At 33.6% G+C, this 18,429-nt stretch overlaps 1 protein-coding gene across 1 annotated transcript; it reads right to left on the bottom strand.

The window, feature by feature from the left end:
* Nucleotides 1-16,780: 16,780 nt before the first annotated feature.
* On the bottom strand, nucleotides 16,781-17,690 carry LOC145076485 (uncharacterized). The gene is made up of 2 exons (XM_079022346.1): nucleotides 17,190-17,690; nucleotides 16,781-17,113 (listed from the first exon to the last, which is right to left on the bottom strand). The coding sequence occupies exons 1-2, from the start codon at nucleotides 17,688-17,690 to the stop codon at nucleotides 16,781-16,783; spliced, it is 834 nt and encodes a 277-aa protein (XP_078878472.1).
* Nucleotides 17,691-18,429: the final 739 nt, after the last annotated feature.

Here is an 18,429-nt window from a genome sequence, read left to right as displayed (position 1 = left end):
TTCGCATTCGCACATGTGGTAACTGAGGTTCAATTTAATTTTGTTCTTTTCTGCTTTGCGAAAAATAAGAAAAACCAAAAATATGTTCATTTGTTTGTCTAATTTTTAATAAAATTCAAAAACAACAAAAAGATTTTCTTTTATTTTGTCTTTCATTTTAGAAAAATCTAAAACTCTAAAATATTTTCTTAAGATTGTTAAAATAAGATTTTATTTTTGTTCTTTTATATTTGAAAAATACAAAATCACAAAAATATTTTTTTTAAACTTTGTTCTTTAAGTTTTGTGTATTTTCGGTATTAGTCAAGAGCAAAATGCGAAAAGGTCATGCTTATGTTTCTATGGGAATGTATCATTTCTTTCAACTATCTACTAGTTAGGATGTCCCTAGAAGCATGCTGCAGCATGTTGACCCAAGCCTCATATGACTCTATGTGTGAGAAACAAAAGCCTTAATGAAATTATCTTATGAAAATTTCTTCCCAATCAGGCTTATATTCGCATTAGTCAAAAGAGCTACCTTACTCTTCTCAAATGAGTAAAGAGTTTTCTGTTTGGTCCACAAATAACAGAGGTACATTCGATCTTATAACCAATCTTTTTCATCACAAAATTTCTTAACACGATACACACACAAAGACACATGTCCATGCGGTCACTTGATAAAACCGATCGTGATTTAGACATGTCATCATTCTGTGTTAATAATCTTGTTTCATGCGTCCGTGAAATAAGTGAAACCCACAAACTTCGCAAATTAAGGAATTGACGGGGAACTATGTTCCAGATTTTTACGAAACACTTGTTTCTGTACCTAATATTTCATATACTCCAAATTATATTCATTCTTATGAGTGATCCTGATCAAATTTTCGAAGCCACGAAGATTGTTTCCCAACAGGGTCCAGCAATTAAATTTTTTTGAATATAATTTCCGTGTGAGTATATATTTGAAGTCCTTGTCACTTTTCAAAAATAATCCAAAGCAATCTTGTCCCTGAACACAATGTTCAAACAAGTAATTTCGGTTACAATTACTCACCTTATGTTTAGGATGATATGTAACGAAATTCGCAAACCACCATACTAAGCCTATAAAAGAAGGCCTTCGATACTTCTCCATAAGTATTCGATTGTATGTCACGGGAAAATGTGAAAGCAGTTGATTACCTCTCTTGGTAATTAATGAAGTAACTTTTGCCCGGGGTTTTATTGCTTTGTGTCAATAAATTTTGACATCACAGAATCCCGAATTTTTTTTAACTTGCTTCTTATCTCATTTCTTTGAATCACATGCACTCACGAAATCCTTGAGGTTCTAAGTAATAGCAACTTGGGCTGAAGATTTCGCAAGACTGGTAAATGACTTCGTTTAAAATCCCATGAACGAAAGAGCCCAACCTCGATACCGAAGGGTCTTCATTCACATAGTTGTACTCACGAACAGTTTCCAGTAACCGTTGGTCGTAGTTTCAAGGCACTTTATGGGGCATGATCATTACAACGGCTATTGATTGCAAGTTTCTAGGAACACGTGGGCTACTCTATTTTTGGAAACGGTTCATCTTTGGGATTAACCTATAAAAGGGATAATCTTTTCTGAGAATCGTTACACAATTCAATTCTCAGACGAACAAAAAACCCTAATCTTTCTTTCAAGAACTTTCTCAGATTAACAATGGCTGCTACTCAATCCAACACAGAAGAAGTTATTTCACAGTCCGTCATGAAGATTCAAAGCACAAATTTCCAAGTTGATCCCAATGTCTCATCTTACCCCGAAGAATTGAAGATGTTGATCGTTGCACTGAAAAGATCAGCATTGTCAACTGCTATGTTCAGTTCATTCCCAGTTCCTATGACTTGGTTGTCAATGGCGGCATCAACTGCATCATACAACTATGCAACAGATGTGATAACATTCAACCTGGTTAATAAGAAAAGGGTTCGTCTTACCAAGAACATGTTCATCGACTTCTTGAACATTCCTCATAACCCACCGTTTTTTAAGCCAACCAACTCACAGATTATCTTCATGTTCAATGAGATGGGACATCAACCCACTCTTGAAAAGATAAGTGATTTCATGAAATCAAGCTTACCATGTATTTGGAACTTCTTGTTTGGAATCTTTCTACGATGCTTGACCGGAAGGAGTGTCGGTCTAGACAGGGGAAGAATGGAGGTTTATGTAATGGTTATGGGACTTTACTATGATCTAAGTGTTGACTATGGAACTTAGCTTTGGAAGGAGTTCAACAAAATCTTAGAAAACACCAATGTTGATAAGAGGATTTCTTGTGCAAGGTACTGGAGTTTGATTTTGGAAAAGGTATATGCGAAAGAAGGAATTCAAGTTCCTGAAGGAGGAGATGTTGTAGAATTCTCTTTGTACCAATTTCCCAAATTAAGCTGTTGAAGATGATGCGAATATCTTCACAAGTGTTGCAAGAATTCCTGATGCAATGCTTCGCAAAGTGTTCTCTACTCACAAGGTGTTAGTTCGATACATGAAGACTTTTGATCCCAATGTGCAAACTGGAGTGCTACTTGAAGTCAGTGGTGAGTCATCTAAGAAGAAGAAGAAGACTCAAAAGGAGGAAAAACGAGAATCTCCAAAAGTATCAAAGGCTAAAGAGGTTGAGAAAGTTGAGTCTTCTACCAAACTTACGAATGAGATCATACCGACTAAGTCAGGGGTCTTAAAGAAGCTTCACAAGTTGTCACATAAGAAGACTGCCTCTCCTACTATTCGCAAAACTAAAGTAAGTAGTAAGGGGGCTATGATTAGAGAAATTACGGCTCCTATTTCTCCTATGTGAAAGAAAAGAAGAGCTCAAGATGTTGCGAAGCACATCACTAAGAAGCTGTACAAAGAGAGGAAGATGATTATTCGCAATGAGTCATCAGATGATGAAGTGGTTCCTGAGACTCCACCTGTTTCAATTTCATCAATGGTAAACATCTCTCTTCCCATTACTTCGCAAATTTCCACTACAACAACTCCACTCGAAGTAGTCACTACCAAATCAGTTCATGAGGAGGTACCTACTTCGGATATGGTTGTTAACGTATCTGATACAGAGACACCTATCACGAGTGTTGAACTTACAATGCCAATCATTTTATCTACTTCATTACCCATCTCATCTGAGAATTTATCTACTTCATTACCACTATTCATTCTCCCGAATACAAATATAACCACATCATCCAACTTTGATCATCCTTTACAACATCCCTTCACTACATTGTTTCCATCACAATCCCCTAAAACACCAAAACCTATATCTTCGCAAGCTCAGTCTGATGAAGAAACCGAAGGAGGAGGTTTTGGAGGAACATTTAAAGCTTTACACTTTGATTCAGAGGAGGAGGAAATCCCTGATCATATGCTTATGTCAGGTAAGCAATTTAAAATCCTTAATCGAAAGTTAAATGCAATCCTTCAATCACAAGCTGATTCTGGTACAAAGTCTTCTGTATCGGGTTTGGAGGTTGAAACAATGATCAAAGATGTAGAGAAAAGAGTAGATGCGAAAGTTCATGAATCTGATAAAAATAATGAGCTTCACATTCAAGCTCAAGGGAAATCTTTTGATGGTGTTGTCAAAGATCTGACAACTGCTACAAAAGAACGATATGTTCTTTTTGTGCAATATGTGAAGAAGGTCAGGAAAGATGTCAACTTCAAGGTTGTGGAGTTAAAGAAGGAGATTGCAAAAGAGCTTCAAGATCTTAATTCGCAAAACTTGGAAGTGCAAAAATGTGTTGATGTTGTTGCTGAAGCACTTACCAAGATTGTTATTGAGTATCAGTCACCTGCTCCAATTATTGAAGCCAAGCACAAAGAAGATAAGGAGCAGTTCGCAAAATTAATTCAGTTGGTGACTGAATTAAAAAGTTGTGATTGGCCCCAATTACAAATTTGGAGCAAGCTATTTAGAAGGGATTGGCCCCAATTACAAAATTTACTTCCCTTTTACTGAAGAATGCCCCACTTGTTTTCACAGGGGTGCAAGAGGGAGAAAGAAAAGGAAGTAAAGGGGATGATGCGAAAACCGTTGGAAAGCTACATTCGACTCAACTTAAAATAAATTTGCCTGTACTCACGAATCCAATTCCTTCAACAATAGTAACAACAAAGCCATTTACAAAGCCAATTCCTAAGGGAACTATAATTGGTTCAACAGAAGGAGGGAGTTTGAGTGCGAAACCTCAAACAGTCAATACTGGAAAAAGGTAAAGAGGTGGCATATGAAAAGTCAAAAGAAGAAAAGAAAGCAGAGGTTGAAGCTGAAATGGAAAAACAAAGACAGATTCAGAGCATTCTAAGGCAAAGAGCAAATGATCCACCAACTTTGAACAAGGGTGATCCTGCGAAGTTGTACTCATTCGAAACCATCGAATCCAAAGTCTTGGGAAATCACTTGTATGAATTTGAGAAAAAGCCTAGAAGAAGTTATGATGTTGCGAATTCAGACATATGCCAACTTGACTTCCCAATAAACGAAATGATGTTTATCACATCACAGTACCAGATCAGTGAAAAGTTTGAAAATGCTAATGAATACACCTACATGAAAATTAGATTTCATGCTGTACTTGCGAAGGATAAAGAGGAATTTTGGTCTCTGATGAAGATAAAGAAAGTGCTAACTATCAAGAAGGATGAAATGTTCGAGAATATGCTTCAAAATTTTCGATACTTTGTTGTCCGAGTAGATAACAAGCCTTTTGATTTTACTATTGCTGACTTTCCCTTAATGAATTTGAATGATCTCATTCAAGTGGCTCTTATCCTGAAAGACATGGAAGAAAACAAGCTCAAAGGATATGATACTGATGTGTTCAGATTTGGTTTCACACATATCAAGATATTCATAGATAACTACTATGATTGCTTGGCATTAACTGATGAAGAACTCACATCAGGTCTTGGAAGAAAAGTCACAGTTCCTTGGGAATCAACATTGCCTCAAACAGAATTGAAGAAGTATGCAGATGGGGAAATATGTCTTAAACCTTTTGGCATGGTTTTCGCAGGAAAAGACACCAAGGGGAAGCCTAAAAGATTTTTGTTTCAAGTCTCAGAGATTGAAAGATACACCACTTCGCAATATACGAATTTCATTGTCCGTGTGAATAATTGTACGAAGAATAATGAAGGAGATAGGAAGGAGCTCAAAAAGATCATCACTTGGTATTTTGAAATCCGAAGAACAATGCACTCAGCTGTTCAGAATCTCACAAACTGAATAGCTTCGATTGTTTACAAAGGGGGAGAATGTAGAGTGTAGAAATTGTAAAAGTCGAAGTGTTTGTTCTTAGTTTCGCATGTTTATTATTTTACTAAGTCTTCATTTGTGCGAAGCGTATTGTTAAGGACTTAGTATATTTTTTGTACACTCATGTTTCTTATAAATAGGGACTGAGGTTAGAAGTAGAGTGACGATTTGACTCAATGTGTGTTTCATTGGTCATTCGCATGTTTCTCTACTTAAGTCTGTAATCAGTTTCTTCATCAATATAAGATCTGATTAATATTTATTCCTTGTGTTCATACTTTTCATTCATATAATCATGATTGCTTTCTAAATCTCGATTACAATTCTGTTCAGTTAGACAAGGCTCTGTATGGGCTGCATCAAGCTCCTAGAGTCTGGTATGCTACTCTCACACAGCACTTGGTCAATCATGGCTACTCACGCGACACTATCGATCAGACCCTATTTATAAAGCATGTTGGTACGGATCAAATTCTTGTACAAATCTATGTAGACGACATCATTTTCAGGTCAACGAGTCCACAGTTTTCCAAGGAGTTCGATGACGTTATGAAAAAGAGGTTCGAGATGAGTTCGTTGGGTGAAATGACCATGTTTTTGGGGCTTCAGGTCCAACAACGTTCAGCCGGAATCCTGCTCCATCAAGCCAAATATGTGGAGGATATGATTGCGAAGTTCGGGTTCAGAGACGCCAAAATTGCGTTGACACCCATGGCGGAGAGACCCCTACTGACTCCTAATATTGAAGGCGAATCCGTAGATCAAACATACTACAGATCGATGATCAGTTCGCTGATGTATCTAACTGCAAGTTATCCAGACATTATGTTTGCAGGTTGTCAATGCGCGCGTTATTAAGCTAATTCTAAACTTTCTCATCTTTTTGCTGTAAAAAGAATTTTTCGGTACCTCAAAGGCAGCCCAAAATTGGGTCTTTGGTATCCGAAAAATTCTGAATTTGATCTGTATGCTTTTGCTGACAACAATTATGGAGGCTGCGAGCTTGACAGGAAATCGACTTCAGGCGGATGTCAATTTTTAGGTGATCGGCTGCTGTCCTGGCAATGCAAGAAACAGAACACTATCTCAACCTCAACAGCAGAAGCGGAATACATGGTTGCGTCTGCTTGATGCTCTCAAGTCATCTGGATCCAACATCAGCTGTTGGATTACGGTTTGAATTTTCAAGAAACACCTATCTTTTGTGATAATGAGGCTGCGATCCAAATTTCTAAAAATCCGGTCAAGCACTCAAAAACCAAGCACATCGACATCAAAGTTCATTTTATCAGAGATTGTTATGAGTGCTCGCTCATTCGGCTAGAACAAGTTCCCACTACTAATAATGTGGCAGAGTTGTTCACAAAGCTGTCTAACAAAGCTCGATTCGATGTGCTGGTAAAATTTTTGAAAATGATTTGTTTTGAGGATTAATTTTTGTTTAGGTTAGTTTAAATTTGTGCATTTTTATTTCACTCTCACCCATGCACAAATTTAGGGGGAGAAATAAACAAAAAACGAACAAAAATTAGAAAATCCAAAAGCATTAGAAAATCAGAAAACTCAAAAAAAAATATTACTAAGATATTTCTTTTGTGTAGGTATTATTGGGAAGTGATATAAAACTTGTGATAACAAGCAATCTAAATCTGTGTATGGTACCAAAGCTGAATTGTCTAGGCTCTATGTTCGATGCGCTGGTAGGCACGAAAACTTTAATGGTCTTGACTAGGTGCAAATGAACTTAAGGAACCTAGAGACTTGACAAAATTTTGACCAAGATAGTTCCATTTAGCCTGACAATACAACGCTTCGATAGGTTGAGCAGGGAGATATACATGAGAATCCACTAGTCACGTTAAAGAAACTCGTATCTAGAACTGTTGATTAACTTTTCCTCGATGTACAGATTATGTCCTTAATTCTGGTATTGACGGGGCGACTGGGAAATTCCGATAAAGTAGGTCTGTAGAAAATTATTTTCTTTTTTTCTTACTGTTAGTTATATGTTGCCTCCTCTGTGTGATCGAAAGATCCGACCTGGACTGCAACACATGCAATCCTGTCTCTCTGCATCTTCTATCTATGCTATTCTTTCTGTGTGTTAGCCATATGATGTCTCCTTTGCGTGATTAATAATCCGACCTGGTACACAACATATACAACCTTCTACTTCTCAATCCCTCTAAAATTCTAGTTAGTCATATGTTTCACCCTCTACGTGATTGGAACAGATCCGACCTGGGTGTACACCATATGCATTCTAAATCTATCATCTCTCCTCATAATTGTCTGCTCACCTAAAGTAAGGAGCATCTTGGAAGTCCTCGATTATTGGTGTATATCAGGAAGCCGGAAACATGTTCTAGCACAACTAAAATTGAACGATTTATAGGTTATCTGTAGATCTCGTTGCTCAACTTAGGTGGACAACAATATCCTTGGTCGTCGTCAGATGAATGGTCCTTAGGAAGTTTTATCTAGGAACATAGGATCAACTTGTCTTGTCACTTATAGCATGTCCAAAATTTGTCACAATTTTTCGTGCTTAAGTGGACCATAATACTAGCGATCGACCAGATCTATTCATGAAGGGGAAGGTACTGACAAACGGATTAAGACTGTCTAACAACTTTGATCCCAAATATTTTTTATTTTGTTAATTTTGTTCATAATTTTTCTCTATGCACAAATTTAGGGGGAGTATTAAAAAAATAAAAAATAAATAAATCAAAAATCAAACAAAAATCAGAAAATTAAAAATCCAAAAATAGTGTTATATTCCGTTTTATTTCTTGTTCAGAGAAATCAAAAATCCAAAAATATTTTTGTTTCTTTTTTTATTTTTCTATAAAATATAAAAAAATCAAAAAATACTGTGTGCTAAGTTTTGTTTTAGTTTTGTTTTGTCTTGAAAAAATGAATTCAGATGTAGATGAGACTCATGAAGACTGTATCGAAGATTTTCTGAGCCAAGGCTTTATCTGTGACCATCAAAGAATTCTCATTCGAAGGAACAAGAAATGAAGATTATTCTTTCGACATTCAATCTTTCAACCCCAGAAGCATGGTGAAGCTATAATTGAAGATTATGTGACAGATTGCATTGAAACCTCCTCAATTGGTCTGCTGCTATCTTTGTACCGGCTGAAGTGATCCAGAAGATTATTTCTCTCTGTTAGTTCTCTCTGAAGATTCTCAAGCTGAAAGCACTATCTTTCAAGAATTAGTACATGAAGCTTCCTCACCCAATGTGCATTCAATGTCAAATCTTGAAGAAAAGCCCAACTACTCCAGATGAAGTCATTCATTAAAGATTCATCAAGATCATCTTGACGTTGTGAAGAATTTGAAGGTAATAGCTGAAGCCAAGCTCCCAATGAAGATTGACAAGAAGTGTCAGCTACTTTTTAGGGGGAGCTCGTTGGTTCAACTAGAAAAGAAAGCTATAAACCAAGGGGGAGATTGTTAGGTCAAAAATATGGTTTATACTTTGATTTTCTAAGCATTTGTTTTAATTATTTGGGCCAAAAAGAGTATAGGATTAATTGTAGCTTGGACCGAAAACCCATGTGTTTTCGGTCTTGCATTGGATCATTTGTATTTTGGCCTTGGCCTTAGGTCCATATATATATATATATATATATATATATATATATATATATATATATATATATATATATATATATATATATATATATATATATATATATACGGTGAGGAGTGCATGTGAGGGATATATAGCTAATAAGCTTAAGTGTGTGTATTCTAAGGTGTGAGAGAAACAAGAGAGAAGGGTGTGCATGAACTATGTGTATGGAGCATCAATCATTTCATTAATACATCATAGATTCATCTTCTTCTTCTTTTCCTTCTCTTCTATTTTGATCTGACATTATCAATTGATTGGGATTCCACACCATCAATTGGATCTGATTGATACACAAGCAGATTTAGGGACTTACATTTCTTCATTTTCTACAATTTTTATCTTTATATCCAAGAGATTAAGCGGCAAAGCGATAACGGGTTTTGTCGTCAATGAATTTTACTTTCAAAATGATTCAAAGAATGGGGTTCTTATGTTTGTAATTTTTTGAAAACTGTTGCTATATTGGTATTTGTGAATGGAAAAACTAAGATTAAATTAATTATATGTAATCATTACCTATTTTAAGACAAGCATGCTCTATGATAAATTTTGTTGTTGAGTTTGTGTGTGTTTTGAATGAATTGAATCTCTCAATTAAGTCATTAATAATAAAAAATGATTGTTATTCTTGATTAATTTTAAAGGAAATTAACTATATTAAGTGATATTTACCAAGATAACTATTTTATTTAATTATTTTTAATGCTTTAACATCTTTTTTAGAAATAACGAAATTAACCACAACTTTTAAAACATATTTTGTTGTAAAATAAAAAGTATTTTGAATTTTGTGAGCTGCATGAGAAATATTTTCTGTTTTGTTTTCTTAAAAAGCATGAAAAGGCCAAAATAAACTTTTATATATCTATTTTGACATTTTAAGAATAATTATGCAATTTATAACGAGGTTTTATTAAAAAGACTAAAAGAACCATTATATAGCTATTTTGATATTTTGAGAATAATTATGCAACTTATAACAACTATTTCTATCGTTTTATTGAAAAGACTAAAAGAATATTTTCTATACCTATTTTGACATTTTTAGGATACACTTTGAACAAAAACAACATACTTATATTTGAAGCCGGATAATATTCACCGAAATAAAACAAATCATGCAATTGCCCGGGTTGAATGCTACAAACTCACAACCCATTGACCGGTAAAAGAGAATTTTTTTACCTATATACATCCACACGAAACGATAGTATCGATGAGATTAATGCATGACTATTTGATCGGTCGATTTCATGGAGAAGAGAGAATTTACTATAGTTTTGATGAAGATATTGATAATATAAATAATTTTTATATTGTGGAACTCTTGAACACCCTCAGTGTTAATGGTTTACGCACTCATTACCTACGAACTAAAAGTTTCATGTCTGATAATACTATTACGGAATCTCGACCCATTAAATGGATTGTGTAACGACACCTGATTGATATTTAAAAGCTTTCAACACAATGACATTGATGTAGAAATAACGTCGGTCAACATGCTGAAAATTAAGACAATATTTTTGCCAAGGATTCATCTATGTGTGTCTGAAGATGACATGTTCCTATTCAAGCTGAAGAGAAATTTTTTTCAATTCGATTATGTTTCGCGATGACAATCAATAAAGCTCAGCGACAAACAATTCTAAATATAGGTATTTATCTTGCAGAATCAGTATTCTCGCATGACCAATATATGACATTATCCAGAGGGATATCATGTGTCAATACAAAAGTATTAGTAAAGCCCAATGAACAATTTAATGGCAGTGGAGTATATATATCAAATGTGGTGTATAAAGAAGTGTTGCACGATTAATAATACACAATGAATCATGTGTTCATGTACATTTATAAACAATCCCAACTTTTCATTTTCAATTCTTATTTATTTCGTTTCTGATAGCATAACTCATACTGACAAATGTTTAGATGTATTAACTATTTAGGCAAAATAACTAAATGGTTCTAGAAACTTATTTTCTAAAATAAATTATTCACATCAAATGTATTAGTGAACTCTAACGAACAATTCAACGACAATGAAGTGTATACATCAAATGTAGTCTATAAAGAAGTGTTGCATAATTAATAATATATAATCAATCACGTGTTAGTACATTTGTGAAAAATCTCATCTTTTCATTTTTAAATTCTTATTGATTTCATTTTTCCTAAAATGACTCTCATTTATATTTGTTTAGATGTAGTAAACTAAGAATTAATCGTCTCTAAAACGAATTTATGAAAAAAAATTTCATACACGTCGCTTGGCTCGGGTAAACGACTACTATATATATATATATATATATATATATATATATATATATATATATATATATATATATATATATATATATATATATATATATAGTAGGTTCATGAGAGACGACATAATTTTATGAGAATGCGAGACGCAATCATAGGCAATCATTTAGTAGATTAAAAAAAACATTTTTAAAATGCAAAATAATTGAAAATTTTTGTTCAAATATTATTTTCCAAAAAAAATACCAAAAAAATTAAAAAAAAATACATTTTTTTACATATTGTAGTAAAATATTAGAATATTCTATATATATGACAAATCAAGTAGAATATTCTAATATTCTAAAAATCACATTAGAATATTTATACTGTAATATTCTATTAGAATATTTCATGTATTTTTCAAAAAACATGATAATATTTTTTTATTTTGTTTTTTTAGGTAATTAAAGTTCTGAAAATAATATTTAAGAAAAATATTTGTATTTTTCCTTTTATTTTGCATTTTAAAAATATTTTTAGATTTGGTCTCATGGTCTCACAAAATTCGCATGGTCTCGAATGAACCTGAACATATATATATATATATATATATATATATATATATATATATATATATATATATATATATATATATATATATATATATATATATATATGAGGGTTCAATTGAGAAAAAAAAAGATTGAGAATGGGGGAATCATTCTTAGCCACTCTTTTATTTTTGCCGCAAAAGCCTCCGTCGTATCAGCAGAAATTGGAAAGGAATAGACATGTGTTTTCCAAAAAAAAACATGTTTACTTAAATTATGGTAATCATTACCTTAATATATACAAAAACATAGTTTTTTCGTTTTTTTTTTTTTTTTAATTTTTAAGAAGCTATTTTTATCGAAAAATGATTTTAAATATACCAAAATTTATGATTTTTTATTCTCTACAAATAGACATCCATATTGATATAATTTTAAGATAAAATAAAAATTTTATTTTATTTTTATATTTTCAGCTATGTTATTCATAAGTGAATAAAAATGAATCAGGTTTTTTACTACAGTACATTCGCTATTCAGTTATGAATAAAAACTATGATTAATTTTTTTTTTTACAATTTAAGTATCATTCATATATGAATATAGCATATAATAAACATAGTATATTCATATTTAAATATTAGACGATGCATTCACTTATGAATATTACATGGTATATTCACTTGTGAATATTAGATGCTATATTCACTTATGAATATTAGATAATATTTTCATATCTGAATATTACATATTATTACATGGTATATCATATGTGATATTACATAGCATATTCATTTGTGAATATTAGATGATATATTCACTTATGAATATTACACAGTATATTCACATATTAATGTTACACAGTATATTCACATATGAATATTATACAGTATATTCACATATGAATATTACAAGGTATTTTCACAAATATATATAATTTTTATATGTTATTCACATATGAATAACATACAAACTTGCATATTTGTTTTTTTGTTTTAATAATAATATACTGAGAAAACATATTCATATATGAATATAACGTGGTAATTTAGTTTATGCATTTCATCATCAGTTGGAGTGCATACAATTTAACTTTTTTTTTTAAATGTTAAAAACATGATATTTTCACTATTTAAATCTCACAAAAGAGTAGATTGGTAGAGAATTATATGAAATTTTTCAAAAAAAAAAAACGATTTGATCTTTTTCTAACCTCAATTTTGAAGTTTTATTTGATAATCGATGTTGAATGAATGATATGAAGTGGATTTTTGTTGATTATCGATGATGTTGATCTAATAATGTTGGGAGTATAATTAATCATAGATGTTGAAGATCTGATCGTATTCAAGCACAATTGAAGGTTGAATTAACAGAACCAAAAATGAATTTTTGTTGTTAACTATTGAATCGTGTTGGTTATTAACGAACATCGATGATTGATTAGCACTTGATGATGTTGATGATGGTTTAATTGAAGAAATTTGGATGATTGTTGAAAGTTGGAGAAGAAATTTGGATGATGAACAATGAATGGGTTTGAATTGTAATCTAATTCTCTACAGATACGTATTTGAGATTGAAGGTTGTTATGATATATACAAGTTTTTCACCATGTCTTTTTATGCTTAGATAAAATGAGTGGCTGAGAATGATTCCCCCATTCTCAACCTTTTTTATTTTCTCAATTGAACCTACCTCTCTCTCTCTCTCTCTCTCTCTATATATATATATATATATATATATATATATATATATATATATATATATATAGATATAGATATATATACATATATATATATATATATATATATATATATATATATATATATATATAAGGGGAAAATGTCACTGTAGACCCACTAACTTACAAGTTTTGGTTTAAAAGGTCCCTTATTTTATTTTTTTGGCTTTAGAAGGGCATAAACTAACATTTAACCGGCTAATTTGGGATTTTGACCCAATTCAACCGGTTTGCTTGCCATGTCATCATCCAAGTAACCTACTGAGTCAACTCAAACGATTCGGTTTACACGTCATCGACTCACCACCGAGTTCACTTACTTGGGAACTAAGGGTTAGGTGGTCCCCTACTATATAAATGGATGGTCTCTTGGACAAAACCCTAACACTTTGTTACCAATTCCGGTCAAACACAACCCGACAAACGAAAATAGAATACTCATGTTCCCTTTCACTGTCTTCCATGGAGCCTACCCCACCACCATCACTAGATACTATAAACTCCAACAACTCGATTAGCTCAAGAGACGGGCTATACTTGAACGATTTGCACACGATTTTCTGCGACTGTGGTGATAAAATAGCTGAGCAAAAAGGTGAGGTGGAGCGCATGAAGGAGGAGATGGGCCGCGATTACCTTCATTCCAGGGTTGATGTCCTGAACATGCAGCAAAGGTTCGACAAGGTTGAGATGCAGATTAAAGCTATTGCGTTGTTGGTTGTGGGTCTTGTCGTGGTGATGCTCCTGCTAATGATTTTCATCATTCACTTGATAGTCAGCAAGTGATTCTCAAGGAGGTGAATAGTAGTGGTATGATAATCTAGTGTTCGTCTTAATCGTCTATTATGTTTAAGGTTTTTATTGTAATATATGTTATTAGGATTGTGTGTGTTCATTTGTGTTTGTGGTAATCGTCTATGATGTTTGTGGTAATCTAGTGGTGGTTGTTTACGGATGTTTTTTGAAGTACTGGGAACATGTAACATGCATTTTGATATTATCTTGATGAAATGTAAACACCTTGAATGCGTTTTGATTTTGTTGGGATCAATGTTCTTGATTAAGACTAACTATTGGACACTTGGTTGGCTTAATTAATGAAAATTAATTGTTGTTGCTACACCAACTGTGACAGATGTTAATGAGGTCAAACATTGGGGTAATTTCGTCAAGGAGTATTTTCGGAATTTACAATTTTTAAGAACCTACTTAGTTACTCGGCTGGGATATTTTCGTCATTTGCTCTTTATAAGTACTTTACCTCCTTTACTCGGCAGTAGATCCCATTTCTTTGTACATGTTCTTGTTTGCATTTTGAAGTTAGCAGCTCTCGGAAATAACGAAGCAAAAATGGTGAAATGCTAATGTGGATGTTTGTCCATAATCAGAATGTCTCCCACTCCATCAAACCTTGGAAGACCATTCTATGCTTGCCCCACTAAGGTTTGTTTGACTTTCTTTATCAGGACATTGTATCCCTAATTTATTTGTTTTTATCTTTGCATTCTACACTTCTAACTTCTAAATTGATTTTGTTAGGGACCTCGGAAGGGTTTTATTTGTTGGGTAGAAGAAGCAGACACTAAGAATATGAGTGTTGAAGCAGTTATGATTGCAGGATTGGCTAGGTCAAAAAAGAAGCTTGAATCAAAGATTTGGAAACTGAAGATGTCTTTAGTTCTAAGTTGGATTATGTTCTTTGGCATAACTGTGTACAAGTTGTAATTCGTATGTAGCAGTTTTTTATGTCCTTGTCAGGGAAATTGTTATGGTTATGTACATTATCCTTGTAATGACTTTCAATCACTATTGTCAATAATAGACATCAATGCCATGTTCACCTAGAGTAAATGGGACCATATATATCCAGCACTAATGTAAATAATGGACCCCAATACCATGCACGTCCATAAACACAACACACCATCATTAGGACATTGAAACCTTTTGCATACATAACACCACAGTGAGTTCATAACATAGTAATTTATATTAGATTAAAATTAAACAAAAATAGTACAGAACATAAAATCGAAACACTTAATCCAACATTGTTTAGCATAACCAAAGTGACTACATAACACCATAGTGAGTACATAACATAAAATTGAAACACTTAATCCAACATTGTTTAGCATGACCAAAGTGAGTAGAAAACATCAAATTAAAATACTTAACCCGAAATCAGTTGTCATAAACACATTAACTACATAACGACATTGACCACACTTAACCTATTCTAGTTCCATTGGATTGTCAATAGTGTGGCCTTCCCCATTGTTACCCTCAACCCGTGTACCAAGTTTTTTCTTCAAAATTCTTTTCGACTTCTTTCTTGTCTTGACAATTACCTTTTTACCCCTCCCTCCTATATCATCTTTACCATCCTTTGTCTTCATACCATTGCGTCTTTCCCGAACATTACCATTACTGCCCTTTTTACCCCTCCCCCCTTTATCATCTATAACATCATTTGCCTTCTTACCACTGCTTCCTTCCCCAACTTTTCCATTAATGCCCTTATTACCCCTCCCTCCTTCCTCATCTGTCATACCTTTTGCCTTCTTAGCACTGCTTCCCTCCCCATCAATAAAATATGATTTCTTCCTTTTCCTTACCTCTAGTTTTGTTGGCTTTTCAGATTTAGAACATGTAACCTTGTTATGTCCTGCTTGTTTGCATACACTACACATAATATTTTTCCCAACCTTTGACACAGTATGTCTAGCACCCCTTTCACTTGAGTCCTTTCTTCTATTAACTTTAGGTCTACCTGGCATTTTTCTTTTCAATGGTGGCAAAAGTGGAATGAATTCAGTAGGTGGCCACATGTTGCTACCATTCATCCCACGCATAGGATACTTGTAGGTGTTCTTATAAATTGCTCCATAGTACATTGGATCCACATAATTACCAACATCACTGTTAAGGTATGAGATTGTTGCAACTGAATGCACACATCCATACCCATTTAGTTGCCACACTCTACATGAACAAGTTCTCCTATCTACATCCACAATGCAAGACTCTGCCAAATTCCTTGTTTCAAACTGGTTTAAACCAGTAGGTAAAACCTGCCAATACCTGATGCAGTGGTATAAAAGTTAGGGTGTATAGTGGAAAAACTAAATAAAGTATTAATAGAAAAGAAAAAACCTTTGAGCTCTTTTCAACTGATTCAATAGGATTGTAATGGCTGGGCATGGTTTATAATCGGGCCATGAACAACCTTTGACGGTGAGATTGAATTGCCTCTCCATAACATACTACCTAATTTCTTCTAACATTGTGATTATTGGTTTTTTCCTTGCATCTCTAATGACATTGTTGAAGCTTTCAGATAATCCATTTTCAACTGCATCACACATCCTCCCCTCTCTAAAAAAGCTCTACTCCATGATTTTGGGTTCTTTTCCATAAGGTAGTCAAATGCTGCAGGATTTAGTACTTGTATTTCCTTCATTGCTGCATTGAATAAAGGTTCAGTTGATGCTTTGCAAGCTTTCCAAAACATCCTCTCATAATGCACACCACTGAACCTTTTCCTAAAGTTGGCAACAATATGCCTTGCACACTGTCTGTGTTCAGCATTAGGCATTACTTCCTTCACAGCCTCCAATAGCCCCTATACAATTTAAATTCACATGTTAAGAAAATGGAATTTTATTAACAAGTAATATGAAGTATAATAAGTGATATACCTTATGTTGATCTGACATCAGGGTGATACCACTACCATCATCAACTTGTAGATCATCTTGAAGATTCTCCAAAAACCATTTCCAATTTTCTTTATTTTCCACACACACAACTACCCATGCTATTGGGAAAATATGATTATTAGCATCTCTTCCTACAACACATATCAATTCTCCACTACATAATCCCTTTAAGAAACAACCATCCAGGTTTATTACTCTTCTACAACTTCCTTTACAACCTTGTTTCAGCCCCTCGAAGCATATGTAAAACTTACTAAAATATGTCTTCCCATCAGGCATACTGTTGACATCCAATTTGACAGTTGATCCTGGATTGGATCTTCTTATCTCTTCACTATATGACCAAAGCTTGGCATAATGCTCAACTAGTGTACCTTCAATAAGTTCAATTGCATATTTCTTTGCTCTTCTACACTGTCCCATACTCACATCAATTCCAAATTTTTGTTTTACTTCTTCCTTTAGTAGCCTAACACTCATTTTTTGTTTTTGTAAAAATTTAGATGTGAAATGGCTACCAATCCATGCATAGCTTACAATTGACCCCATTTAAAATTTCTAGCACAATTATGGTCATCTATAAGAGACTTAATCTGAAATGAATTTTCCTCACTCATCTATAAAGCCCACAATCTAAACTTGCATTGCCCTGAACAACATTTAACTAAAAGCCTCCTACTATCAATTTTTTGTAGCATAATTGATATCTTTTAGCAACATCATAATTACACAACATATGTTTTAATTGTTTAGGATTTTCAAATCTCATTCCTAACACATGTTTTTGTTTTTTCCAATGAACATTTTCATTAAAAGCTGTTACCTCCTCATGAATTGGGTCGTGTTCATCCATCTGATCAAATGGATCTTCATGAGATGGATCCTCTTGAGGTGTAGTGTTTGGAGTTGGTTGCTCCTTGGGGCAGAGCTTGTTCAAAAATACATCATTCAAGATCTTGTTCATGGGGATGCAATCTCCATCTTCAATGTTATCGTCCAAATCACCTTGCACTTGTACTTCATCTAAGTCAATGCCTCCTTCTGTCTCAACATGCAACTCTTCTACTACTTCACCTACACCAGAAAACTTGTCCTCAGGGGTGCATACTTCAGTCATCTCATCAACAATCCACTGATGAACATGAACACCAACATGATCCATGTACATAGAAATTACACAACTAGAATCATACCCTACTTCGATAAACTCCTGGTAGTC

Source organism: Lactuca serriola, chromosome 9, assembly GCF_051521515.1.
Source record: "Lactuca serriola cultivar US96UC23 chromosome 9, Lser_US96UC23_V15, whole genome shotgun sequence".
Lineage (NCBI taxonomy): Eukaryota > Viridiplantae > Streptophyta > Magnoliopsida > Asterales > Asteraceae > Lactuca > Lactuca serriola.
This window is presented reverse-complemented; position numbering and strand designations above follow the sequence as displayed.

What these genes read in the sequence shown, in the direction of transcription:
- LOC145076485 (XM_079022346.1), bottom strand. Translation starts at nt 17,690, where the DNA reads ATGAGTGTTAGGCTACTAAAGGAAGAAGTAAAACAAAAATTTGGAATT. An exon ending in TGATGTCAGATCAACATAAG is followed by an intron (nt 17,114 to 17,189) that starts GTATATCACTTA and finishes TAAATTGTATAG; the next exon opens with GGGCTATTGGAGGCTGTGAA.